At 33.1% G+C, this 27378-nt stretch overlaps 2 protein-coding genes across 3 annotated transcripts; one reads left to right on the top strand and one right to left on the bottom strand.

Moving 5' to 3' along the window:
- Positions 1-3408: 3408 nt before the first annotated feature.
- On the bottom strand, positions 3409-11954 carry LOC114418512 (lysophospholipid acyltransferase LPEAT2-like). Of its 2 annotated transcripts, none has more exons than XM_028383896.1 (14): positions 11408-11954; positions 9976-10156; positions 9822-9881; positions 9042-9205; positions 8887-8950; positions 8741-8806; positions 7744-7839; positions 6627-6671; positions 6182-6252; positions 4987-5053; positions 4571-4621; positions 4277-4387; positions 4145-4192; positions 3409-4042 (listed from the first exon to the last, which is right to left on the bottom strand). In XM_028383896.1, exons 1-14 carry the CDS (start codon positions 11803-11805, stop codon positions 3881-3883), a joined length of 1584 nt encoding a protein of 527 aa, XP_028239697.1. In that variant the 5' UTR covers positions 11806-11954; the 3' UTR covers positions 3409-3880. The 2 variants fall into 2 exon arrangements, with proteins under 2 accessions (XP_028239697.1, XP_028239698.1); XM_028383897.1 differs by having other exon boundaries at positions 6636-6671.
- Positions 11955-22172: 10218 nt separating this feature from the next.
- Positions 22173-26254, top strand: LOC114418511 (putative receptor protein kinase ZmPK1). The gene is made up of 2 exons (XM_028383895.1): positions 22173-22702; positions 24102-26254. Exons 1-2 carry the CDS (start codon positions 22209-22211, stop codon positions 26029-26031), a joined length of 2424 nt encoding a protein of 807 aa, XP_028239696.1. The 5' UTR covers positions 22173-22208; the 3' UTR covers positions 26032-26254.
- The last annotated feature ends 1124 nt before the right edge of the window (positions 26255-27378 follow it).

Genomic DNA, 27378 nt, shown 5'->3' with positions numbered 1-27378 from the left:
AAATAAACCCAATCTCAAAATCCAAAACTAAAAATAATTTTAATTTTTAAAAATTTCAAAACTAAAATAAAAAATTCATTGAGGACTAAGTTAAACCACTGAGAATTAGTTTGAGAAAAATTAACAAGGAGAGAGGAGGCATGTGAATGGTGTGGACTATTTGTGTGGTGGTGGGATGAACAGTTGTTATGACACGACCTGATGTGTGGCAGGATAGGATGAGATATGCCATTTATGTCAAAGTACATAGGTTTTTTATGGGAGCGAAACGTGTGTGGACACTGACAGCGCACATGAAAATAAATGCCGGATAAGAATGGACCACAAAGCGTGCTCTGTGTGTGTACCGCCTACTTCAATGCATCTATTAATGATCCAACGGCCACAAAACTCTAGAATTCATCTGAATCAGATTTTTGCATCAATCTATGTTGCGCGTCACTCCCCATATACCTGTTGCCGTCACCTTTTCTCAGATTTCTTTGCCTTTCATTTCGTGCGCACCTTTTATTTATTTATTTATATTTCTTCTGATATCATAATAAAGTATTTATTTTTAGACTAGTATATAACTAAAAATAATTATAATAATTTAACACCGATTTAAAATTTTAATTAATATTTTTTTAAAATCTTAAATAAAAATAAATTCATTTTTTAGAATATTTTTTTATTAGAATTTGTTATTACTCATAAAAAAGAGTCATTAAAAATAAAAATAAAATTAAATAAATAATAATTTAAGAATAACAGCATTAAAATTAATTATATTTATTAATATTTAAGTCTAAGACTACTTTTTTTTTTGTTAATACACAAATCCAGAGTAAATCCAATAAGAATCCTAATTATAAGACATAATTAATTAATTTGTTTATTTAAAAAGTTAGTTAGTTTAGTTGTTAATATTAAATTTATTTATAATTATAATATTTTTATAAATTTATCTTTAATTTTATTAAGAACTTGTTCATCTTTTCCGATCTTCATAGAAAAAAAAAGATAATTCATGGTATTTTATTTATTAGTTTGACATCTTGCTTCACAACTTTTCAATTTTGTAATTTTCAAATGTGTATTTTTCTACAATTTTTTACATTATTTTAGTTCTTAAAATTATCCTCTCTTTTTTTCTAACAACAGAAGATAAATAACAACAACAAAATCTTATTCCAGTATCTTTCTTTATCTTAACTATTTTATTCATATCTTAAGTGTAATATCTTTGTTAATTTCTCCATTGTATCTGATACAATGTTTATAAATTTCATACAAGTGTATAAAACTAAAAAGTTAGGAAAAATAATTTCACTAGGTTTGCTGTTAACTCCTGTCAATTTATTACACTGTTTGTGAGAGAGAAATGTCCACGTACCAGATTAAGTTTTTACATATATTGGTTGTCTGTTCAAATGTTTGTCGGCCACGTACCAGAATTCGTTGATGAATTCAATTATTTTCATAAAAGCTACGGTCCCTCGTCCATCTGTTACATATAGTGCCTTTTGTTTTTAATTTTTTTTCCTTCTATTTGGTCTTATTTTTATAACCTTCAACAAGAAAAAGTGTATTATTTTTATACTATTATTTACGATATTTAACTTCCGCATACACTTTATAACTTTCAGGTTTTGCGTGCATAGTTTTACTCGATGCATGGAATCATGTAGAGAATCAAATAGCTTCTGTGGAAGATAGAAAGATCCGGATCTTGATAAGGAGGGAGAAGCAGGAAAGAGGGGGGAAAATGGCATCGTGGCTGCAAATCCCTCTGATGACACATGGCGGACAATGGCTCCGATATCAGATATTGCGAGTTCAAAGTAAAAGGTTGTATAATAAATTAATCTAATGGTTATTAAAGATAGTGCACCTTGGACAACATAAACAAGTGGTACAATATAGAATCCATCCAGCTAGTTGTTAAGTTAATAATCATATTTCACTTTAGTTTTTTATTGTCCTTCTATAACATTTGTTACCATAGAGTATAGTCATATGTACAGTAGTAAAGTAAAACTTTGACATTTAAGTTTGATAGACACTTTTCAATCATATGTAATTTTTGTTGTCTTTTTTTTATTATTTAAGTCATCTCATTTGTATTTTGTATGTGAAATTTTCTTTAATTTCTTTATTTTCTTTTAGTATTGATCCTAAATATATAAACTTAAAAACGTAGGATATGACGTTTTTTTCTCATTTTTACTTCCATGTGACATTTCTTAGTTCTTGCTAAAATTATAATATATGTACTATGTCTTACTTCTACTTAAGTTGATACCCTTTAATTTTTTTTTTTTTAAAGTTTGTCTTCAAAGTTCAAGTTGAGAGTTAACTTCTTCCCTTGATTCATCAATCAAAACTATATCATCTGGGAAAAAATGCAACAGGGGTTAGACTTTTGTATGCCCCTATTAAGCATAACCATAATTAGATTAAACAAGGAGTTAAGACTGAACCATGAAGTAAACCTATCCTATTGGAAAATCCTTAGTCTTGCCTTTAGTCTTGCCTTTTAATGTTCTCACATTAGAAGTTAGTCCCTCATACATGTCTTTATAGTTGAATATGAGCCACATGAACAACTTTCTTTTCCTAAGTCTTCTATAACAATTCTGTTGACACTTGATCCATCATAAGTTTTTTTCAAGTCAATAAGAATCCTATGTAACTCTCCATGTTTTAATGTTCTCACATTAGAAGTTAGTCCCTCATACATGTCTTTATAGTTGAATATGAGCCACACTAACAACTTTCTTTTCCTAAGTCTTCTATAACAATTCTCTGGACACTTGATCCATCATAAGTTTTTTTCAAGTCAATAAGAATCATATGTAGCTCTCCATCTTTACTTTGGTACCTTTCCATCAACCTCTACAAAAGATAAAGTGCTTCAATAGTATACCTTTCAGGGATAAACCAAATTTGTTCTCTTAAATCCTTGTCTTAAATTTCTTAATTTATGCTTAATCATCTTCCCCATAGTTTCAAAATGTAACTCATAAGTTATATACCTTTGAAATTAGCACAATTCTAAACATTCCTGTTATTCACAAGGATAAAATATATTTTTAATTTCTATATTTTCATCGAATATTATTTTTAATTTCCACTGTTTTTGTATACGAATCACTACTTTTTAAATACCAAAACAATAAACTACGAAGGAGGTCTAGTATAAATATAAATTCATAATCATGCGAAGTCTTGATGGAATTATGAATAATTTTAGAAAAAAAATATAACTTTCTTATTAATTTTAGAATAATGTATATTACTTTATATTAATGTGTGTGTGAGAGAGAGAGAACATGCTGCTGGCTGAGAAGCAGCATATACCCACTTCTTATCTGAGACCTCTAAGAACTACCAACAAAAGAATTAATAAATGAAATCATGACGAACTCTAAAGCAACAAACCATTCCTTCATGATACTAAACAATCCAAATAAATTACATTACTTTCTTCATGTTCACATCTTTGAAAAAAAATACAGTTATAATGTTTGTTACAAATTGACACGTTGGTTCAAACTTTACATGAACCACATGGACCCTAAATGTCAGCATGGTCCCTGAACCAAAACTCAAATGTTGGATCGGTGTGATCACAACATCCAGGTAACTGACATCTAGCTGTGCAAAACTGACCTAGCTAACAAAAAACATCAAATGAAGCAGGATGGATGGCACAGATCTTCACCAAATAGTTATGCTTTACGAGTAATTAATCAGAGCAAGGTAAAAAAATTAAAAGAGAAAAGGAAAAAAAAAAAAAATGAGGCCACTGCATCCTATACTGTATGTATTCCCCAGGAATCCCTACCCATTTCTTTTCTTTGTAGTCCACAAAAGACCTGAATGTGAAATCCATCCATCACACTATTTCTATCACTCCATTACCTTCAAATTCTTTTTGCTGTGGCTGAGGTGTAAAAAATGCTATGAGAAGAGGATTTCTTCTAAGGCATGAAAGAAAGTCATTCTTGTCAATTCTTCCATCATTATCATTGTCAAATAACATAAAAAACTCATGGACCTACAAGTAACCAGTTTAAGTCAGTCAGACTACAACAAGAGTGTTAAGAATTTTAATGACAGAAACACTGGAGAGAAGAAGTGTTTACTAAATATAAATTACCTCATCCTCACTCCAATTGAGGATAGCAGGTTGGATGAAATCTCGTAACTGATTTTAAAAGGAATTGAAAAGAACATGTTAGGGATAACCCAACACAGTAAGGGCAAATAGGAAAACAAAAGTCTATAATACCTCTTGTTCAACAACATAGGTCTTTACTGCACCGCCACAGCCAGCAAAGGCTTCTTCAAAGGTTTGATCGAACCCAGGTTGGGACATAACATGGGCAGATCCATACAAGAACTGGAAGCAACATACAATTACAATCAAGTGCACAAGACATAAGAGTTGTAATCAACAAGGACATTTTGAACCTTGTATTGCAGTTTTTGGCACAAAAAACAAAATAGTAAAAATGTTGTAGTATCAATTGCTACTTCTGATCAATATAGCACAGAAACAGGGTAAATTATTGCAAATAGTTACCTGTCTGAACGTAATTGTCCCACTCTTCTCCACATCAATGAATGAAAATATCTGTAATATAATATGATAAGCATGACAATCAACAGGCAAAAAAAGCCAGCAAAATGAACTCAAGTCATGCAGGAGTTCAGGTTTTGGTAACAGAAAGAACACCGGTGGCAAAGAGGAAGTAGGATAAATTTTGCTAAGCTGAAAAAATGCAGCAAAAAGGGAAGAAAAACAGAATGCAGAAAATTTTATTTCAAAATTACAAGTATACAAATAATATTGTAGCATTCTGATAATAACTTATTATAAAATATGTCATGCATGTGGAATTAGAGAATTTAACATAAAATATAAGGATCGGAACATCAAATCTTGAGGGATTTTAATCCCACAATATTAAAGAAATTTTGAGCTATTTGATAACTAACCTTTGCAGATAGTGGGCAAGCCTTAAGTCTTAAAACCCTCAAGAAGTCATGATATTGAACACGACCACTGTAAGCAAGATACAGACTCCATCATAAAAGTGGTAAAGTTCACCAAATACAATCACATGTATAGGCCACAGTTGCTAGAAAGGAAAAGCAAAAAAAAAAAAGAAAGAAAGAAAGACTTGCACAAAAACATGGATTCAAAAACCATTATGATACTCCAATGGTTTGGCCCCAATGTGTATGAATGCAAGGATTTATAGATTTTTCACTGAGAATTTCCAGCAATCATCATAGAAAGGAGACTGATTAGCTTGCAATAAGGCTTTTTCAATAACTCTATGAGGAGGCATTTGGTGCACATGTACCATTTACTATGGTTTTAAGGATTCCTACAGTTAGTATGACAATTGTTATTTGTTAATCATCTTACATTCTTAGGCATGTGTGATGCCCTTGTTTGACTGCAATTGGTAATCTTAAATATCTAACTTCAAGGATTACAGGCACAAACATCTAAGATTCCCATGCTAGAAAGAGCAACACATGCCCATACACCTAAGGCATCTGAGGTAAATAGGGGGAGTTGAGATGCATGCAGTAATCTCTTAAGTCACACCCATGTACCAAACATATACATCTTGTTCAAGCCTCCAATTTGAGTGAAAATGTCTCAGCACCAAGTGCCCCAATAAATGCCCAACCAAAGAAATAAATTCATGTTGATGTTATATAAATGGTAACTTCCAATTTTAAAGCTGATATCCTCAATCATGTTGTCCTTGCCCCAAAGAGACAAAAATATCTTTTATAGAAAATAAATAAATGTAAGAACTGGGGCAATTACAAAACTTAATCAAACCTATTATTGGGTTAACATTTATTTCAACCCCAACAGTTCATTTCCTGTGAAGAATTTGAGAGGTCTTGCATGGAATTATTTGAGGTTAGCAACAATAAGTAACAAGTATTTAAAGAATCATTTCCCACAAACAAGGTGATTTCAATATGACTAGCACGGTAACACCATCAACTGAAGTAAAAACTCAACATTGATTGTCATCAATATTATCAATTTACAATCAACTGCTTACCACCAAATATAAAAATCAATTTAACTGATGTTTCCCACTGTACTTTAGCAAAACTGGTTTGTCTAGTTATACAACATACAAGAATGTGATAATAGTACCTGGGATCAGGATTCATGGCCAAGAATTTATCCAGAAAGTCCACAGCTTCCGTGCTGCTGATATGAAATAACTGAAAGCACAAAATCTCTTTTATCCTTCCGTATACCATATGGGCAGATCAGATCAGTTAGATACAGGCTGTCATACACTAATAGTCATACTATCACCATAATATACCACAAATCACAATATAAAATATTTCTCCCCTTTCACTACATATTTCCCATAGATTAGAAGGCCCAAACATTATGCAGCCACCCTGGGTCACTTATGTCTGTCATCCATTGGCATAAGCAAAGGGTTACTGTGGCATTTGCATGTACTTCAAAAGGTTTAACCTAAATATCCTACTTAAAAAGTTAAAGAAAAAGATAATTTACAAGGGACTTGAAAATGGCAGAAAAAAAAAGGAAATGGTAAGGTCATTTGCTTTTAGGGACTCACTGATTCCACCTTGGTCATTTCAACCATAAAACTTGAGGGGTTCTCCTGAAAAAGTCAACAAGTTAAAACATCAGCAACAACAAAACTTAAATGCTAAGCATGACTTGAAATTTTCAAAGATTCTTGGCCATGTCTCCATAGTCAAGAATGATTTTCTAAGATTTAGCAAACAAATATTTTTGGTATAAAACATGAAATTTTTAGTTTAACCCAGATTGTCATTCAATAGCAAGAGAGCTGGACTCATGTATGGGGGGGATATGGATGATTTTTTGTTGAGGGCTTACCCACTCTGTGCTAAGTTGCAAACAGCTTTGGTAATGTCAATATATATCACGACGACTGATATATATTTAATTACCTTAGCAGGTTTGTGGACAGTGAGGTTGGGATGTTAATACGAAAGTACCTCTGGTACTAATTATAATATTATATAATATATACATAGTTTTGTTCATCAAAAGAAAAATAGCAAGAGAGCAGAGTGCTTCACCCTGATCACAACGCATTGAAATCATCAATCTCCAAGAAGAAAGCAGTAAATAAAAGAAACACAACTCTAAATTTGTTTACTTGTCTCTGTTTTTCTAATACATGAATCTTCTTCTACTAAAATTCCATTCGTAGCTTAATTATTGGTTTTCTTCCATTTTTGGTTGGCTTTCTTTAATATAGTTATATAGGTAGACACATATATAAGTGATTAGAGGCATACTTTTTGGATTGATAAAAGCAAAAAAAATCAAAATAAATAAATAAAAATCTTGTTATGATGTCTTGTTCCCCCTACAAGACAGTGGTTTATCACATTATTTTTACATTACATCTTATATGCCATGTTTTCACTTTAGTAGAGCTTACATACATTAGACAACAGTAACTGAGATATCAGAAAAGTGTTTAAATACGAGAAACTCCATGGATATTCAATGTCACAATTAATGTTAGTTCTACATGAAAATAATCTATAAATGCAAACCATCCTGATTTTTTATTTGCAAGTTTGAATTTGACCATTTTATATAATAAAAGGCAAAGAAATTTAAAAATGCAAAAGAGCAATCACGTAACTAGGATGAAGTTATAACTGAAACCAATAATAATAATAATAAAGCACCTGTTTTGCTTCTTGTGCTTTCATATGAAGCATTATGTCTCCATAAGAATGTCCTGTCTGGACAGCATTTAGTGCAGTTGCGATAGCACGGCTAGTCTGCATTTATCCACATATTAATTGTTGAATGGTTACTATTGACACAAGGAAAGATTATATTCAACAAAACATACAGTTTATTTCTTCGTAACAAAAGACAATGATAAAAAAGATTAAAAAAAGGGGCAAAAGCACGTGATGTTTACAAAATCTTAGACAAGTTTTAATCGTTCCCTTAAATAGGTGCTACTCCAACTTTGTCATGTGTATAAATTGATTCCTAATCTTTTCTTGTCTTGCATGTCCATTCATCCACTTCAGCAGTATCATCTCAGCTTATCACAGTTTTATGTGTTGTTAGAATGACATTGACAAACATAAACTGAGTAGAATTTTCCTGAGTTTGACAGGCACTTTGTAATACTAGTAAATAGTAATGTCTAAAGCAATCCTCCATTCCATCCACCTAAGCCTGAATCCTATGTGCAACATCCCCATTAGTCTAGCCTTCACTTTGCAAGATGTATCCTAGAGACCTAGACTCTGCAATTAGTGCTTTATAAAGTGATTTCTGGCTTGGTGTTCTATTATTTGTTGCTAATTGGCACATTACTGAAATTTCATTTTCGCACAAGATTAGGCTTTAAGTCAGATTAGTGCCTCCTTGAAATTTAGGGTGAAAAAATAATCAAGAATAATTTTATATATAATTTTTCACATCAAGTTCACCCCTGAATTTTCACCCCTTTGTAAGGGAACACCAAACTGACCCATAGAGGTAAAAGAAGATTCTCAGATTCCAGAGAGGAATCTTGAACTCAATTCATAGCAAACTTTTATATACCTATAGAGGTTTCAAGGATCAAACTATTACAATTGTTTTCTGCATTTAGCAAATTACAAGCATAAATATTCAAATCCTTTGACAACATATGAAAGATAACAAAACTAGAAAACTCACCCTCTCCCGAAAATGTACAGCAGTTTCCTTATCATCCAGGGGATAAATGACAGGAAGATATTCTACCTGTTCAATTTAAGGAAAAGTTCTAAATTACTCAAGAAAAATAAGTTTCCAGAGGTGGTGGATTCCATAAGAGAATATACCTCAAAAAAGTTGTGAAATTGAGTGAACATTCTGAACATAAGCTTTCCCAAAGAAACATTACCCCTAACAGATTTGCAAGTAAAACAGTTAGAGTGATAATTTATGCTTATAAACAGTAATGAAATGCAAGGATCTTCACAAACAAATTTCCTACCAGGATTGGTCAAAGTGTACATGAGGATAGCGTATAATTACAGGCTGGATTGGGTATCCAGGGATAAATGCACCAAGTTGGAAGGAGATAAGGTTCCTGCCATTAGTTGTTGTTCCCTCGGGAAATAATAGTACTCGAGGAAATTTATCACAAGAGGCCCTTCTCTGTTATTCAGTTCCTTGAAAGCAGATTTCTGTATCAAATAGCTTATAAAATTGATAACATGCAAATTATATCAAGTAAATTCATAGCCAAAATATCTGTTGTTCAGCCCCATTAGTTTTGAATAATTCTAGCATGTTGCTATTCAATTTCACAATCTGAAGCTAATGTCGCTTTACAACTTGTGAACTCCCACTCAACTCTGAGGTTCTCTTCCAGATTATATGTCCAACAAGACTTTTGAGAAGCAAGATTTGGAAATTTTTGCAAACTCAATTTGCAAACTTTAATCCAAACATACACTTTTCATTGCAAATTTCATACTAATAACATATTTACAACTCCTACTTGAGGCCAAGAGGAAAAAAAACAGAGAAATCACTTTGCTGTGCATGAACAAAAAACTTCTATTAGTGTGTCTTGCGCTACTCACACTTTCCTAAATCATCAAATATATTTCACGAAATTTATCTAGTGATTTTGTCAAAAAGTAGGGGGCATAAAAGAGGTAAATGTGATTAACTGGGTATCAATTGACAACCATTTCAATAATCAAAGAGTGACAATCTTTAGGACGTAGATAAAATAACAATAGACATACTAATAGAAATGTTTTACCTTTATTTCCCTAACAGCCTGCTTCCTTGATGATGGTAAGAATCTGTTAACATATATGACCTGAAAACATAAAAGCGGAAAGAAATGGAAAATGGCAATTGTTCTTATATTTTTTAATGGGCATACATAAAATGTAACCATGAAATGAAATTACCTGCATTGCTCTAATAATGGTGCCAACAAAAGGTATGGAGTCATGAGACTCAGCTGCCACAATGGTAGGAAATAATTCATAGAAATAGAAGATAGGCTCAATATAAGAAACATGGTTAGATACAATTATTGGAGCAATTTCCCTTGGTGCAGGTTTTCCTTTCCGTTTTATCCACTGATAGCTGCAATGGACAGAAGCAGACAACAATACAGAGACATTCACAATTCAGAACCAAAATAAGTTAAGGGCCTGCATGTAAATATATAAAATGAAACTGAAATCAACCTTCAAGTAAAAACAACCTAACCATCATAAGCTCCTTTCCAATGAGACAACATGAACAGGGTATCTACCTGTGGTTTGTAGTCATATAACATGCAAAGGAACTGTTTTGTTTCCTTCAATCATTCCCTAATTTACCTTTGGTTTCCAGTGTTCTCTCATAATAAAACCAATACATAATTATACACACACCCACACATAAATGAAAGACTCTATCCCATCCCCATATGCTCCCTTCCATAAATCATAACATCAAAGGAGACCTAAATATATATATATATATATATATATATATATATATATATATATATATATATATATATATATTTCATTTCCTTTTACCTGTCCCCTTTTTTCCCCTAAACAAAATAATTATCATAAATCAAGCAGAGATGCACACATAAGTTCTATAGCTAATTTGAATGAAGCCAATTCTATCATGCATTTTCTCTTACATGCACTACTCCAGAATGAAACCAAGAAGTTCACTAAATAATTACATCAGTTAGTTATCCAGCAGCTGGAATACTCAATCCTCACTCAGCTTAAAGCTTTGTCATTTTCCTCACCAACCACACTTTATGATCTTCACGCCATCCCAGTCTTTATTACACGATTCCCATCACAACATAACAAATCACCACGTCAGAGGAGCCATAATTGCAGCAAGTACCCTAATGCCACATCAACGTACTCACTGCATGTACTCTCAACCCATTGTTTTTCCCTTGCACTTACTCCAATTCAGCAAACTCAGTTTGCAAACTACTTAACTTATTTCCAAAACGCCAAAATCAGCAAATAAATCAGCTCATTTTAGCTAAATAATCATTTTCCCCAAATTACCTGTTTAAAAAATAATTCTTTTTACAAAAAAAAAAAAAAACAGTTCCAACATCCAAACAAACACTTCATCATAAACCTCCCAAAAAGACATAGAATTAGTGCTAACCATCCATCCCTAACTAGTATCCTCTCTCTCCTAACAGAATGTTGTTATTCACTAATTCAATAACTATCCAAAAAAATAAAAAAATAAAAACAGAAAGAAAAAAAAAACATTCACACACAAACACAATCAACTAAGATCTAAAATCAATTGAAAAATCCAAATCGAGAGAGAAAAGACGATTAAAATCGGGAAGAGTACCCAAAGGAGAAGAGAATACATCTGGCGCACAAGCGCGTGATCCACATAACCCTACACCTCCACTTGGGCATGGGATTCTCCTTGTCCTTCCACCCTGCCAGCGCCACCTTCGTCGCCACGTACCCCACCGCGAGGCAGAGCCCGAACAGCGCGAGCCGCAGCGCCGCCAGCGGCAGGCACAGCGCCGTCTTGGCCCACTCGTAGAGCCCCTCGATCGCCGGCGTGCGGTTGCGGAACGGGTCCAGGGTGGACGGTGGCGGCACGGAGAAGTCGTCGTCGTCGCAGCCGAGGGCGATGAAGGGGTTGCCGGTGGCGGATGGCGCGGCGGAGGGGTGGACGGTGACGACGATGTGGTCGGGGGAGGAGAGGAGGGGGGAGGAGAGGTCGGAGTCCGCCATTGGCCGGTGGGGCGTAGAGATACGTATAAATATACGCAGTGTAGAGTGGGGAGTGACCCGAGACGTAGCGAAAGAAGGAAGAGGGAAAAAGGGGAAAGGAACCAAAGAGAGTGACCAGTGGTGTGTGTTATGTTTCTGATTTGCGGTGCCTTGTGTTGTATTGTTATATGTAAGATTTTTTCTTCTTCTTTTAATATTGATAAAAAGTAATAATTAATTTTTATAAAAAATTACGGGCATATATATTCTTATTTTAATATGATTTATTTCATATTAAAAATATTCAAATCAAAAGAATATGTTATGTTATATTATATTATAATTATAATAATATAATAAAGTTGTCTAGGGATTTATTATTTGATTTACTCGTTGGTTTTCTGCTTTTGTAAGTTAGAGTTTATTTATTTTTCAGATTTTTTTATGCATGTGTTTGGAACAGGTCTAATAATATGGAAGAATGAATTTTATAAAGAAGTAACAATTTTTAAAATTATATCTAATATAAATTTTATTTAATTAATAACATACTTTTACTGTAATAATGTATTAAAATTAAACGAAATTTTTAATAACAGTTTTCTATTATTATTTCCTTAGTTAGTACCTTAAAAATACGAGTTAACAATCATTTTTATATTATAATAAGTACATTTTTTATGTTTTACACTGTATTGAGTTAAAAAAATTTAATTAAAATATTTTTTCAATATTAATATTTAATATGATGATGTGTTTATGATTAATTAGTAAAATAATATTATGGTGTTTTTTTTTATAAGAAACAAGTTTGAGGGTATTTTTACACTAAAACTTATTTGTTATAACAAAGATCAAAAGTATTATTGTGTTAAGTAAATTAAATTTTAAAATAGAAGAGATATTTGACAATAAATTTATGGTTGTTTGTTTAAAGATATCGAATTAAAGTATGACGTTCTCGGTAGATAAAATATTTATAAATTAAAATTTTAAATGCTTTGAATTTTATCATTTAATTTATACTTCATTGTATGTAATATATTTTTTTAAAACTATGTTAAAAATAGTTATTTAATATAACTTGTAAAAAATGAAGTACTCGCTTCTAGAGTACGTATGTGAGCACGTGGCACCTTGGCAAGTGTCTCCTTCTTGTTAATATTGTAGTTCAATTATTTGACTTATGAAAGGGTTTTGCAGAGGAACATGATGTAGCCACTTGCCCTGTGCATGTTGCCATGGATCATGGATGTGGACGCCCAGCTTCGAACCTTTGTTTGACTTAACTGGTTTTCACATGCATTGTTAAAAAAAAAAAAAAAAAAAAGTAGTCTGAGAATCTGGGAACCAAAAACAATTTATATATTATTAGATTATATTATACTCAAATATATATATATATATATATATATATATATATATATATATATATATATGAAGAGATATCTATGTATTATCAATAACTAGAGTATATAATTTTTATAACATGTATCAAATTTTATTAAAATTGATCAACAATTAAAACGTAATCAAATAATTTATATTGTGTGAATTTAAATTTATATAAATGATTTTGAATTAATATAAAATTTTGTATGCATACAAAAGTTTTTTAATTCAATAATAAATTTTAAAAAAATATTATTCATTTAACAGTTATAAAATAATATAATAATTATTAAAATTATATCAATATAATTTGATCATCCTTGCCTCCTTGAATGGTTGTTAGTGACAGCAAGGTAGTTTGTTTGAAATTGCTTAATTAATAAATAGTATAAATAGTTTTTAAAGTCTAATAATTCAAACGTGTAAGTTATTGTTTGATAATTATTATAGAAAATCTAAACATTGGTATGGTTATTTTTTTCGTATAATATCCTTTCATTCTATTTTAGTTTACCAAAATAAATGGAGTTTTATGATGTATGTGAAATTATTATCTAGCGAAATGATAAAGTAAACTGACTTTTGGGAAGAATTATTTAGATCAAGCATGTGATCTGGTTTGATCTAATCGTGTTGGATATGTTTTCTTTTAGGTGTGGGGGGCGCAACAATTCAGCCTTTTGGCCACCTTTAAGAAAAAGAAAAATTAAATCATGTGTTCAAAAAACTATTGTAAAATCTGACAGTACAACATCTTATCATAAAAATAAAGTTAAGATATGTTTTTGTTTCTATAAAATTAAAAATATTTATTTTTTCCTATAAATTTTTTTAGTACGTCTTTCTAAAATTGAAGCATGTTTGTATTTAATATGCACTAAATACTAGTACATATTTAGTATAATGGGATACCTATGAAAACTAATTTCTTTTAAACAGTTATAAATGACTCAAGTATAATTTTAATAAGACTAGATGTGACTTGGAGTATAGTTTATTGCATGTATGAAGTCCCAACTATATTAATCCCCCATGATAGTTTTTAGCTAGATTTAGTTTTTTTTTTCTATACAATTTTTTCATGTTTATTTGATCAATTCCTTTTTACTTTTAAAATGTGAATTTCAAGTTTGTTATTTTTTTATCAGAGATAATTTTATGACGATATCAATTGATTTTAGCAAAAATATTTTCGTATCTGTACCTTTATTATTTGTTCTTTTAGAAGAAAAAAAAGACCATAATCTGTATTTATATTTGTACCAGATTATAGTAACTAAATTCATGTAACATAAGTACATAACACGAACCTATGGACCACTCACGATAAGGAATGATTATACAATTTGTGAAAAGCATTATAGCAATGCCACCTTTTTCTTTCTTTCTTTTTTACTACAAAATGCCACCTTTTTCTTAAATTACACAATATACTCTGAAAATGACACTTGACAATCCAAATTTAGGGAATTAACCTCAAATTAGAGTGAAAATTTTAGCTCCGAAGGTTTTATCTTTTCAACGCACATGATCAACGAGACAACGATAAGAGCTTTTTCATAAACTCAAATGCAACACTTACTTAATTTGCATAGCTTCCTCATATTCATACAAGATGTTGCATGAATTAGCGTAACCTTACCCCCGCTCTGATCTAATTTGCCAGTAGCTTGCTTTGCGTCAGTAATGCATCTTGAGAAGTAAGTTCAATAAAACTTTTCTTGGTATGCATGTAGACCCTATCATGAAAAATGACATGATCATTCACTGTTGTATTTTCAATAAGTTTCATGGCTTCATTAGGAGTTTTCAACTTAATCTTTTCACCAGCAGAAACAACTAGGAGTTGCTTAGAATGAGATCGTAAGTCATCAATAAAGATATGCAACTGAATTGACTCACTGGACCCATGAGTGGGAGTCTTGCGGAGCATACCATGGAGGTAGTCTAGAGCTTCAATGAGTGACTCGTCAAGAACTGGTGAAATGAAGAAATCTCAATCTTGCCTTGAGTAGTATTGGATTCCGAAAAATATTTCTTCAATAACTTCTTAACAATCTCTTCCCAGATTCTCAAACTATTTTCCTTAAATGAGTGAAGCCAACTTTTTGCTTCACCGGCAAGGGAAAAAGAGAGTAGGTTAAGACGGATAATACCTTTCGAAACACTTGCAATCTTGACTGTATTACATATTTCTATGTAAGTAGCCAAATAAGCATAAGGATCTTCATTGGGTAGACCTTGGAAAAGGTTGCTCTAAATCAGCTGTATGAGAGAATGTGGATATGAAATGTTGGTCACTTGTACATCTGTCGCACAATACCAGTGAAATACTGTGGTGTTGAGGAACTAGAGTAGTCCTCCAATGTCACAGTCTTTGTGGCCCATCTACAACCATTGAAAGCTCTTCAAAGCATAGCTTAAAAACTTGGTTCGACCGGGACCCGGTGGTATAACCGAACCAGTTTGGTTATTGGATCAGCCATGCATCTAACCCTGGATAACTCGGCTAGACCCGACCAGTTCGAGGTAAACCCGACGACTTGGGCCGATTTTAAAAACCCATTTTGCGTAAAAGAAAAACAAAAAAAAAATGCTCCAAAAATAACCCGGGACTTGTGTAATTGTGTTATTGAATTATTATTTGTAGACTTGTGTTATCAACTTTAATACTTCAATTGTTATTTTGGATTTTGGAGTATAAATGAATTTTTCTTAATCAAATAATGTTAGTTATATACTTATATATAATAGACACATATATAATTTTGAATTTTTTAATATATACCAGATCAAACTGGGCCAATTACTAGCCCACCGATTGGACCACTGATCCGCTGACCCACTACCTCAACCGGGTCAATGACTTGATTAGGTTTCATAACTTTGCTTCAAAGATAAGAAAATGAGTGGATATAGTCGGCTCCTCTAAATCAAATGGAAATGTAGAGGATGAGACTCCTTTATCTCCTTGATTGGCCTGCCTTTCTTGTTGCTCTCTTCTCTTCCTTAAGGCATTGTTCTTCCTACAGGTTGCCTCAATCTCCAGGTTTAATGGGACACAGTCTACCTCAAAAGTTTTACCTCACATACAAGAAAGAAAACAACTCCAAAACAAGTTATCAAGTCAAAGAATTAAATGTATTAACATAATTAAGATAAAGAATCAAAGAATAAAGAATAATTGCTTAAAATCAGAATATATTCAACTACTAAGTTCAAGGAGCAAAGTCCTCGACAACGGCGCCAAAAATCTTTTGACTCCTTGACAAGTGTACCAATTCGTATAAGTAGTAATAAAACAATAAGACCGAGTATGAAGTCCACATTGTACTTAAAGTTATATATATATATATATATATATATATATATATATATATATATATAATGTTTAAGCAATTTTTGATTCAAATCGAATTTTGTTCATTGATTAAGTACAAATATAAATTAATGTAAATTAACTGCAAAGCAAGGAACATGAAAGAGCAAGTGTTGACTCCTTAGCAAGCATACCAAGTTGCACAAGTAGTATAAAACAGTAAGATCAAGTATCAAATTCCATAGGGAATATGCTTGTACTCAGAGTTGTGTGTGCGTGTAATTGTTAAGTAATTAGTGATTCAAATCGAATCTTGTTCATTGATTAACTGCAAGTAAAAACTAAATGAGTTAACCACAAAGTAAGGAACATAAAAGGTTAAGGAAACAAATGCTCGGAGTTGTGAAATGGTGTTGATGATGAGTTAAGGAACATGTTGGGGGCTCCCCTTGCTAGAACTACTCTTGATGTAATCTTAACAAATTTTTCTCTTTTAACATTAATGTGATTATTACCCACATCTATTAGTCTATTTTAACCAAGATCCCTCGAGTGAAAAAACCTAAATCACTTAATATCGCTCTCAATCCCTTAGCAATTGATTACTAAATGATTAGCATTAAGAGCATAGATGCATGAAAAGGCTAAAGAAGATCATTCTATCCCTAGATATGACTCACTTTAGATATTTTTCTCAAGTTCTTAGAATACAAACATTTTTCAATATATATATATATATCCTAAAATAGTACATAAAGATGAATGATCAAACCATAAATATGTGAATAAGCACAGGGATGAATAACAATAACAACATTATATTAAAAGATAGTTTAGAATCATTACATCAAAGAGAGTTTGGTTTGTAGAGCTCCCAACAACGGGTGGTTATAGTCTCTCATTGTCATGAGAGATTTGAAAATATAAAAGTGGAATGAAAGGGAGGCAAATGGAAGAGAAATGGATTGAAACGGATCGGCTATAGCTCCGAAAATGGATTTTCCTTGCATTAGCTTTTTTTGTTTTCCTTTGTTTTTTCGTCCCTCTGCTTCTTTTTCATCATCGTTAAGGAAACAATTGTTTCCATTCTTTTATATACTTTACCAACTGATTGACCAAATAGAACTTTCTTGTGCGCTTAGCGCGATACTCGCACTAAACGCACATGTCCAGTTGGATCAAGTGGTCATGCGCTAAACGCAGGATGCCGCTTAGCACACTTGCTCGTGACAACTGTCTTCCAATGTGGCTTCTTGTGCTAAGCGGCTTGTTTGGGCATTAATCCGTTATCTGCTTACGTGACCATTAATCAGACATATAGTTGGAATTCGTTATCTCCTTTTCCCACTTTGTCTTCAATCATCTCTCCCACTCACCAATAGCTCGCACATAATCGCTGAGACGACATCACTGTAACCACCACAACGATGCCATCAAAGGAAGCACACAGTGAAACCATTGCAATGGCAACGATGAAACAACTAGCAAGTTGCCGCCGGCTCCTTCGAAACCCTCACCCTTGAAACTCACAAACCCTTCCACCTCCGCGAAAAGCTTTAGCAAAACGACGTTGTCGAAACCCTAAATGAATTCACCAAGAATTCCAATCCCAATACCAATTGCCTCGACCTCATTGTCGTCATGTGGAGATTCACCTTATCGCATAGGGAGTTGCCACGCGTTGCACCAAGATCAAACCCTCTTCAAACTCCAGATACTCCATGTTTTTTCGACAGGTGTTTGCGGCATTTGTGCAGCGCATGGAGGTGCCATTAATTTGTGACGTACAAGCTTTGACAGTTTCTTCATGAGTGATAGAGTGGGCCAAAGCCAATTTGTTCTCCAAAAGTCAAAATCGAGAACCGAAACAAAGCAACAGAGAACGAATTGTGACGAACAAGGAGAAGTTAACGATGAGGTGCGAGATCTTGTCGACCTTGGGTCTGAAGACAAAGATTTGAGAGTTCGCATTGGAGAGCGAGAGTCTCATATCGCATGACGACAACTGAATGTTGTCGATGTTGTTGTTGTAGAAGAACTTGTCCTTTGGAGCGAACATGATTCTAAATGTGAATCTGTCGAATCTTTGCACTCGCGTGCTTGAGCACAGCGCGAATACTCAATTGTCGTTGCCGACGTCCGTTGCCGACGTCCGTTGGAAGCACTGTCGCTAGAACCACCATCGTGATTGTCGCCACTAGAACTCTGATAACCTCCATGGAAGAATATTCTAGAAGGTTTTTCCAAACCCATGCAGAGTCACAGGGTGCGGTAAAGTGTGAATTTCAGAGGTAATGTCGTTTAACGTTAAACGATTTTTTTTAAAAAAATTTCCTACGTGTAATCCCATTTAGACAAATATTACACGTGACACCACATGTCACATGCATACATGTTCGATTAACATTCACGTAAGTAGATAATAGATTCTGACTAACGGCAAGGATCTCGGATAAAAGTTTTCAAATATTAGGAACCCATCTCGAAGCAAAAATTTATTAGGGACCAAATACCAAAAACATGTATATATCAAGGACTAAAAACATATTAAGCCTAAACCAATGAGCCATAGAGTTAACAAGAAGGTAGAATTTGCTGGTCAAGTGCACCCTACAAGAGCTCTGAGCCCTAGTTCAATCTATGACATGGATAACTTTGCATATATCCAGTTCTTATGCCATGAGGGCTATAATGGTTCCTCTCTATCAATGTTAGTTGGCTCTCCTATGAACTACACCTATTTGCTTCCAGGGCTTGGCCATGAGGCTATCAACTATCCCACCATGCAACTAAGTGTGCAAAACAACACAAGCACAATAATAGGAGTTTTCAGGAGAAGAGTTACCAATGTTGGTCCTACTCCAACCATCTTCAATGCCACCATCAAATCTCTCAAAGGAGTAGAAATCACAGTGAAGCCTACTAGCCTCATTTTCTCTCACACTCCACAAAAGAAGAGCTCCAAGGTAGTGGTGAAAGCAAAACCTATGGCAAGCATGGAAATTATGTCAGGTTCTCTTATTTGGAGAAGCCTACGTTACCTTGTTAGAAGCCCCGTAGTTATATATAGTCCATTAGGTTATTGTTAGCAGTTGCCAAAATCAAGCATGTAGCATTCATACTTCATTGCTTGCATGCTAAGATATATGGCATTTCTTGTGTTTAATGTTCACATTTTGTTAATCATATGATGTGATTATTATTCTTGGACCCTACAAAGTTTATTATGCCTATGCAAGCATCAAGCGTGAAGTCTTAGTTATGATCTTAAAGAAGCTTCATCTTAGATGCTTTACTCTTATGAGATCAGGGCAGGGCATTGGAGAATTGAAATCTTGCAATCTCAATGGTGTGAATTTAATGATCGCATGGAGAAGGATAATACTCTATTTAAGTACACAAATTAATTTTTACTAAGTTAAAGAAATACGCGAAATAATTATAAATTATGTTAAGGTTCAAACTTATATCCCGGTAGGACATAATTTGAATGTTGATGTAAAGACTTTATTAGTTTATAAATATTATGAGTTTTGAAACATGTCATTGTCTTAATAAGTTTTCAGGATCTAATTTGTTTATTTATTTTTATTTAGATCACAAGTATCTTAACTAGATATAATCCTTAATCCTATTTGAGCACGATTGATTCATTATGGACAGAAAAATTATTCTTTCAAAGTATTTAATCACAATTGTTGGAGTATGTAGAATCAAAGATTATTACGGGGTCAGGTGAATAACTTCACATGATTCAAGTGCTAGGCAATACCTAATTTTTTTTCTTTTTTTTCCTAAAAAACTCATGTTAAAAATATATTTAGAATTACAATAAAAGTATGAAAAAAATATATTTTTGCCAACCAAATTTTTTGACATCTTGAGAGAAAGAAAAAAAAGAAAGAAAAATATAAGTATGATACATGAAAAGACAATAAAAAAAGATTATCAATTAAGTGTTTAGAATTTATGGGTGTAAAAAAATTAACACTAAGTATATCAATAAGTAACCTTTTATAATAAAAGAAGTTTATTTTTAGTCTTTTAACTAACATAAGTAAACAACTCATTCACCGTTTGACTTCGTGTTTCTACTTACTATTTTCGCGCGCATTCGATCTTATCAGTACTATTAGAAACCGTGTTTCTTGAACTTTCAAGTCCTAGTCGTACCCGGCATCCACGTCGATATTCACATGGGTTAAAACCAAAATGCTAATTAAAAAAAAAACAAAAACAAAATGCTAGTTGGTATAGAAATTATTCTACGAAACACTATTTTCTTTAATTGGAAACTGTGCTTCTTGAAGTCCTAGTAGTTTACGGCATCCACGTCTATATCCACATGGGTTAAAACCAAAATTCTAATTAATAAAAAAACCAAAATGCTAGTTGGTATAGAAATTATTCTACGAAATCTGCCACACGAAATTACGTGATTGATTTCTGCTTCACTGTTTTTAATTTTTAAATTATTTAACTTATTAATAAACTACAAAACCCATTTCTCTGCATTCGTATAAATCGTATATAGGTAATAAATTCTTCATACTATTTAGTACTAATTGAAAAATGTTAACAATGTTATATCACGTTCTTTTATAGAGTTTGCATATTTTTTTATAAAAGATAATTTAACACAATTTTATATACAAATCCTGAATTCGAAATTTATTATTGAGCTAAAACAATTCCACACTAAATGTTTCGTAATAAATTTAGATGAATAAAATAAAAATAAAAGACTCACGTCCATTATTTAGAATAAATTTAAGCATATAATTAAGATATCATATACTCTTTTTTTAAATAAGATGTGAGACATAAAAAACAAATTTATAATTCCTAATAAATTTGAATCAATAATAATATAGAATGTATTAAAAAAAGAAAAATACTAACCCACTCTTTCTTTCTAATACTCTATTATTGATGGAAGTTTTTTAAAAATTATTAATTTTAGTGGGTCTCACATCTAAACTAAGAAAGAATAGTTAAATAAGAAGTAATACCTATAAAAATTAATAATTTTTAATAAATTTTAGTTAATCATAAGTGTATTAGAAGTATTTCTCTTAAAAAATATCTTAAAAATGTTATTAATTAGTGTTTCTCTAATTAAGAATGCTACACAAATGAGTTAAAAAACTAAAGTAAATGATCAATTTAGTCTCTAAATCTATATTTATTATCATTTTAGTTTCTAAAATTAACAATAATTTAAATAAGCCTCTGACATTTTTTAAAAAATTATTTAAGTCTTTAACATTTGTATCCCTTCAACATGAGTCAATCCTGTCTTCATACTTTAATCGCTTGCACTTACGCACTGAGAATTGAGGGACTGTGTAACATAAATATTCCTGTGATCGAGGATCTATCATGTTTAACTTATATGTTGCTTCGAGATCTCATGCACATCATTAACGGTTACTATTGCTTATGGGTTAAGGGTATAAAAATCCTCACGAGAATATCAGATTGGTTAGTTAGTGTAGAACATTAACCTTTATTTATTATTTTGGTCCTCAAAGTTACGTTATTTCTAAATTAAAAATACGAATGTGAAACGAGAAGATGAAGCCACGACCCACGAAGGCCGCAATGACCCACATGTAATGTCCATGCATACTAGTGGCTTTTTTCACCATATCATGCTATGCTATATAAATAATACAATTTATCACATATCTCTATCTCTCTCTCTCTTCATATGAATGCAAACATGGCATCTTCACCAACCTTAATACCCTTTCTCCTCATCTTCTTCCTCTTCCACTTCCACTTCCACCGTTCCTCCTCCCTCCCCCTCTCCGTGGAGAACCCCGAAGATGACGTCATAGTCTCGTCGCCGAAGGGAACCTTCACCGCAGGGTTCAGCCCCGTGGGGGAGAACGCGTACTGCTTCGCGATATGGTTCTCCACGCAAGCGACGACAAAGACCGTTGTGTGGATGGCGAACCGCGATCAACCGGTTAACGGGAAACGGTCCACGCTTTCGCTCCTCAAGACGGGGAACCTCGTTTTAACCGACGCGGGACAGTTCGATGTCTGGTCCACCAACACGCTCTCCTCGAAGACGCTTGAGCTGCATTTGTTCGACACCGGCAACCTCGTACTCCGCGAGCAGAGTAATCAAAGCGCGGTTCTGTGGCAGAGCTTCGGTTTTCCCACGGATACCCTCCTTCCTGGCCAGATTTTCACTAGGTATGTACTATGAGTCATTTCCATTTTTCATTAATCAAATTGATATTTTAGTCAACAATTTTATCAATATATGCTATCTAATACACTACTACTATATATCTTGTTGTTAAAATTAATAAAATCCCTAAATTTTATATAATTTGTCCAAAAGAATGCGTTCTAAAGTTTGTTAGTAGCAGTCCTCGTGCTTGATATATAGTATTTAAATGCATGGTCAAATTTAGTTTTCAAAATTATACAAAAGTTGCACTTTATCAATCGATCATTGAATATCGATTGCTTTACTTTTTGTACTTTAAGGGCGTTAGTATGATTTTTTATTTTGAAGAAACGTACGATTGGGAATGAATTATATAATTGTTAGTCAAATTTAAAGATTAAATTAATTGAAATGATAATATTAGGAGTAAATTGACCGATTTCATGGACCAATCCTTAATTTTAAGGACTACTCTTTATTATATTTAAAATTAAAAAATATCATTTTCAATATTAAATATATTAAAAAAAATTATTTTAGAATTTAATTTTGGTGTACCATGCATTTTTTTGGATATATCATAAAAATCAATCAATAAATTTATGACATTACTCTTAGTAGTACATAATTTTCAATCTCTTTCAAAGTATTTGTCGGCATTCATGGATTCCATGGGCTCCTATCATGCGCAAAAATAAATTATATTTTAATTAAATTCTTTATTTTTATAAGATCCCACTTTTCTAAAGTAAATAATTCACTATATCAATTATTGATAAGAAAATCTATGTTATGTAGAACATCTCTAATATGCGTTTTCACACTTTGATCCTTATCTTCCATATAAGATCTAATCTTAGTAAGATCTGATGTGGAGCAAGATAATTGATATGGAGATATGTTCTTCTAAAAAAAAAAACAAGCAAGATCTGCATACAGATCCAAAGAATGATGTTTTATGCCACTCTCTACAAAACTAAAAAACTAAAAAGATTATTAATTAGTTTTAGTTATTTTAAAATAAATTCTAAAAAAAATATAGAAGGTAAGTGAATGTGAAACTTATAAAAAATGGTTTAAGATGATAAGTTTGATATTTTATTATCAGAACAAAAATTTTAAAAAAATCTTCAGAGATATATAATATTGTGAGTCCACCAAAAAATTGGCTAAAATCACAATTTAATCTTGCATTGCACATGCTCTTATACTTTGTATAAAAAAATGTTATTTATACGTTTATAACTAATCTGATTCGTTTATATCCTCATCAATGAAAGTGAGATTAATTACTTTAGCTGACATTAATAACTTAAATAGGAGTAACTGTTAATCAATGGATTTACATTTTTATAATTTCAAAACTAAATTAATTTGCACGAGTAAACTTTGTGGTCAAATTTAATGGTTACCGCTCAGGTTCACGAAGCTTGTTTCCTCAAGAAGTGAGGGCAACCATTCCTCTGGTTTTTACAACCTCTACTTCGACAACGACAACGTTTTCCGTATTCTCTACGATGGTCCTCAAGTTTCAAGCGTTTACTGGCCAGATCCTTGGCTTGTCAGCGACAACGTTGGTTTTGGCAACGGAAGAAGCACATACAACAGTAGCAGAGTTGCAGTGTTAGACAACTTGGGCGAATTCAGTGCTTCAGATCATTTCAGTTTCAAGACAATTGACTATGGTTTACTCCTCCAACGAAGATTGACCCTTGATCACGATGGCAATGTTCGTGTCTATAGCAGAAAAAACGGTGAAGAGAATTGGTCCATAACAGGGCAATTCAAGTCACAACCTTGTTTCATTCATGGAATTTGTGGACCCAATAGTATATGCAGTCATGAACAAGTAATTGGTAGAAAGTGTTCGTGTCTTGAAGGGTATAGTTGGATTGATAGCCAAGATTGGACTTTAGGTTGCAAGCCGAATTTCCAACCTACTTGTGACAACAAGACAGAATATCGCTTTGTACCCTATTATGAAGTGGATTTCTATGGATACGACTATGGTTCATCTTTTTCAAATTACACTTATAAACAATGTGAGAAATTGTGCTCGGGATTGTGCGAGTGCATGGGGTTTCAGTACTCCTTTGCGAGGGAAAATGGTCTCTTTTGGTGTTACCCCAAGAGACAGTTGCTAAACGGACATCATTCGCCCGGTTTCACCGGACAAATCTTCCTTCGTTTGCCGAAGAATGATGTTCAAGAGAATCGGGTTCAAAACAGCGATGACTTGGCTTGTTCGAGAAATGCAGAAAAAGTACTAGAAAGACCTTACGTGAAGGGCAAGGAAAACGGGTCGGTGAAGTTCATGCTTTGGTTTGCAATTGGATTGGGAGGTTTTGAGGTTTTGTGCATTTTTATGGTGTGGTGTTTTCTATTTAGGAGTAGTAATCATTTGGTTAGTGCAGATCAACAAGGGTATGTTCTTGCAGCAGCTACTGGGTTCAGAAGATACACTTACTCTGAACTGAAACAAGCCACAAAGGGTTTCAGCGAAGAGATTGGAAGGGGTGCTGGAGGGACAGTGTACAAGGGCGTGTTATCAGATAAACGCATTGCAGCAATTAAAAAATTGCACGAATTTGCAGACCAAGGAGAGAGTGAGTTTCTTACTGAAGTGAGCATCATTGGAAGGCTCAACCACATGAACTTAATTGGCATGTGGGGGTATTGTGTAGAAGGAAAGCATAGGATGTTGGTTTATGAGTTCATGGAAAATGGCTCTTTGGCACATAATCTTCCATCAAATGCACTTGATTGGAGCAAGAGGTACAACATTGCTGTGGGAATGGCAAAGGGTTTGGCCTATTTACATGAAGAGTGCTTGGAGTGGATCTTGCATTGTGATATAAAGCCTCAAAACATACTTCTTGACTCTGATTACCAACCCAAGGTGGCTGATTTTGGCTTGTCCAAGCCATTGAATAGAAACAATGTCAACAACTCAAGCTTCTCTAGGATAAGAGGGACAAGGGGTTACATGGCACCGGAATGGGTTTTCAACTTGCAAATCACTTCTAAGGTGGATGTTTATAGCTATGGAATTGTTGTGTTGGAGATGATAACTGGGAGGAGTCCAATGATTGGTGTCCAAGTCACTGAATTAGGAGCTGATCAATCTCATAATGAGAGGTTGGCAACATGGGTGAGGGAGAGAAGGAGAAAGGCAAGAGAAGGGGAATGTTGGGTGGAACAAATTGTTGACCCTACTTTGGGATCAGATTATGATGTGGAGCAGATGGAGATATTGACAACAGTGGCTTTGGAATGTGTGGAGGAAGAGAAAGATGTGAGACCTAGCATGAGTCAAGTCGTTGAGAGGCTCCAAAGTCATGATTCTTAATCTCTTGTGCATGTCACTTTCTTGTTTATCATTGTCTATTGCTAGCCTCTAGATATTTTCATCAGTTTAGATAATTAAGGAGTGTTTATATTTCTCATGTTGAGCAGTAGAGTTAAATTAATAAGTGTTTGTTTAGATTCACATGTACTTAATGTAAATCCATCTTGAAGTTAATTACTCCCCAAGCCCCAAGCCCAAATACAACACGGTTTTTTTCTTTCCACTTAGCTTGTGTTTTTTAATTTATTAATTGTTTAATTAACCTATCTTTGTGTAATTACTCTGTTCTCCAAATGATTACTAGCTGGTATTGCAATTAACAATCAGGTTTGCTAATAAGATGGGAGATGCCATCACAATTTTGGACGTAGTTTTTAACCTCAATGGGTATTTGGATCAATTTATTTTTAATTTGTAATTATGTTTCTAGTATTATTTATAAAACAAAAAACAACTTAGTCTTAAAAGAAAAAAGTATCTTAATTAACGCGGCTGTATTAACTTTCCATTCAAATGATGTAAACCAACTTTGTTATGGTATATTTGTACACAAAAAAGGCGTGCATGATGCATGGTTAGATTACACTGACATAATTATTAATTTATACTACTAATAATTAAAAAGTAGGAATAAAGTTCTGAAATGTTGCTGCCATAGTTGACACAGGTAGCAGCCGACACAATTGAATTGCGGGATGAGAAAGCCGGTGTAGTATTTCACACGACAAAATAATGCATATATACAACAATTATACCATTTCCGTTAAATTGAAATTAAAAATTATAATGAAAATAAAAATTTAAAAAATCATCCTCTTCCTAATTCACACCACTCGAGTGAAGAGAAAAACAGTGGTGCAATGGCACCGAAGTTCGATCCCTCAGGTGGTGGACGTGTTTGTCCGATTAACCGGCGGCGAGGTGTTCGCCGATCTGATGGTATCAGTATCAATATTTGTTTAAGGAGATTTTTCTCGAATATGTGGTGGGTGTGCTACAAGCTCTGTTGGAATGTGAATAGGTTGGTGTGGGTACCTGTTATTGCAATTAAAACAGCACACTTCAAAAGCCAATTGTTCAGAATAAGAGACTGGATTTTTATGTTTTGTTGACTATCAAATCATTTTATTGGTCTTTGGTTTTGGATTGGGCTGCAATGTCTTTATTGATGCCAAGAGTGGGTTGTAAGTATTCTTTTTGTGCGTCATTTTGTGATTTGCAGTGGATTTAAAGACACTGCAATGTCTTTTTGTCCGTAGATGCTGTGAAGGAAAAATCCAAGACAGAAATGTTTTTGAGGTTCATAAATAAATAAGTGACGGTTAAGATCGAACTGCCAATTTTTTA

The sequence above is a fragment of the Glycine soja genome, chromosome 7 (assembly GCF_004193775.1).
Source record: "Glycine soja cultivar W05 chromosome 7, ASM419377v2, whole genome shotgun sequence".
NCBI lineage: Eukaryota > Viridiplantae > Streptophyta > Magnoliopsida > Fabales > Fabaceae > Glycine > Glycine soja.
Note: the sequence above shows the minus strand (reverse complement) of the source record. Positions and strands in the feature narration are given on the sequence as shown.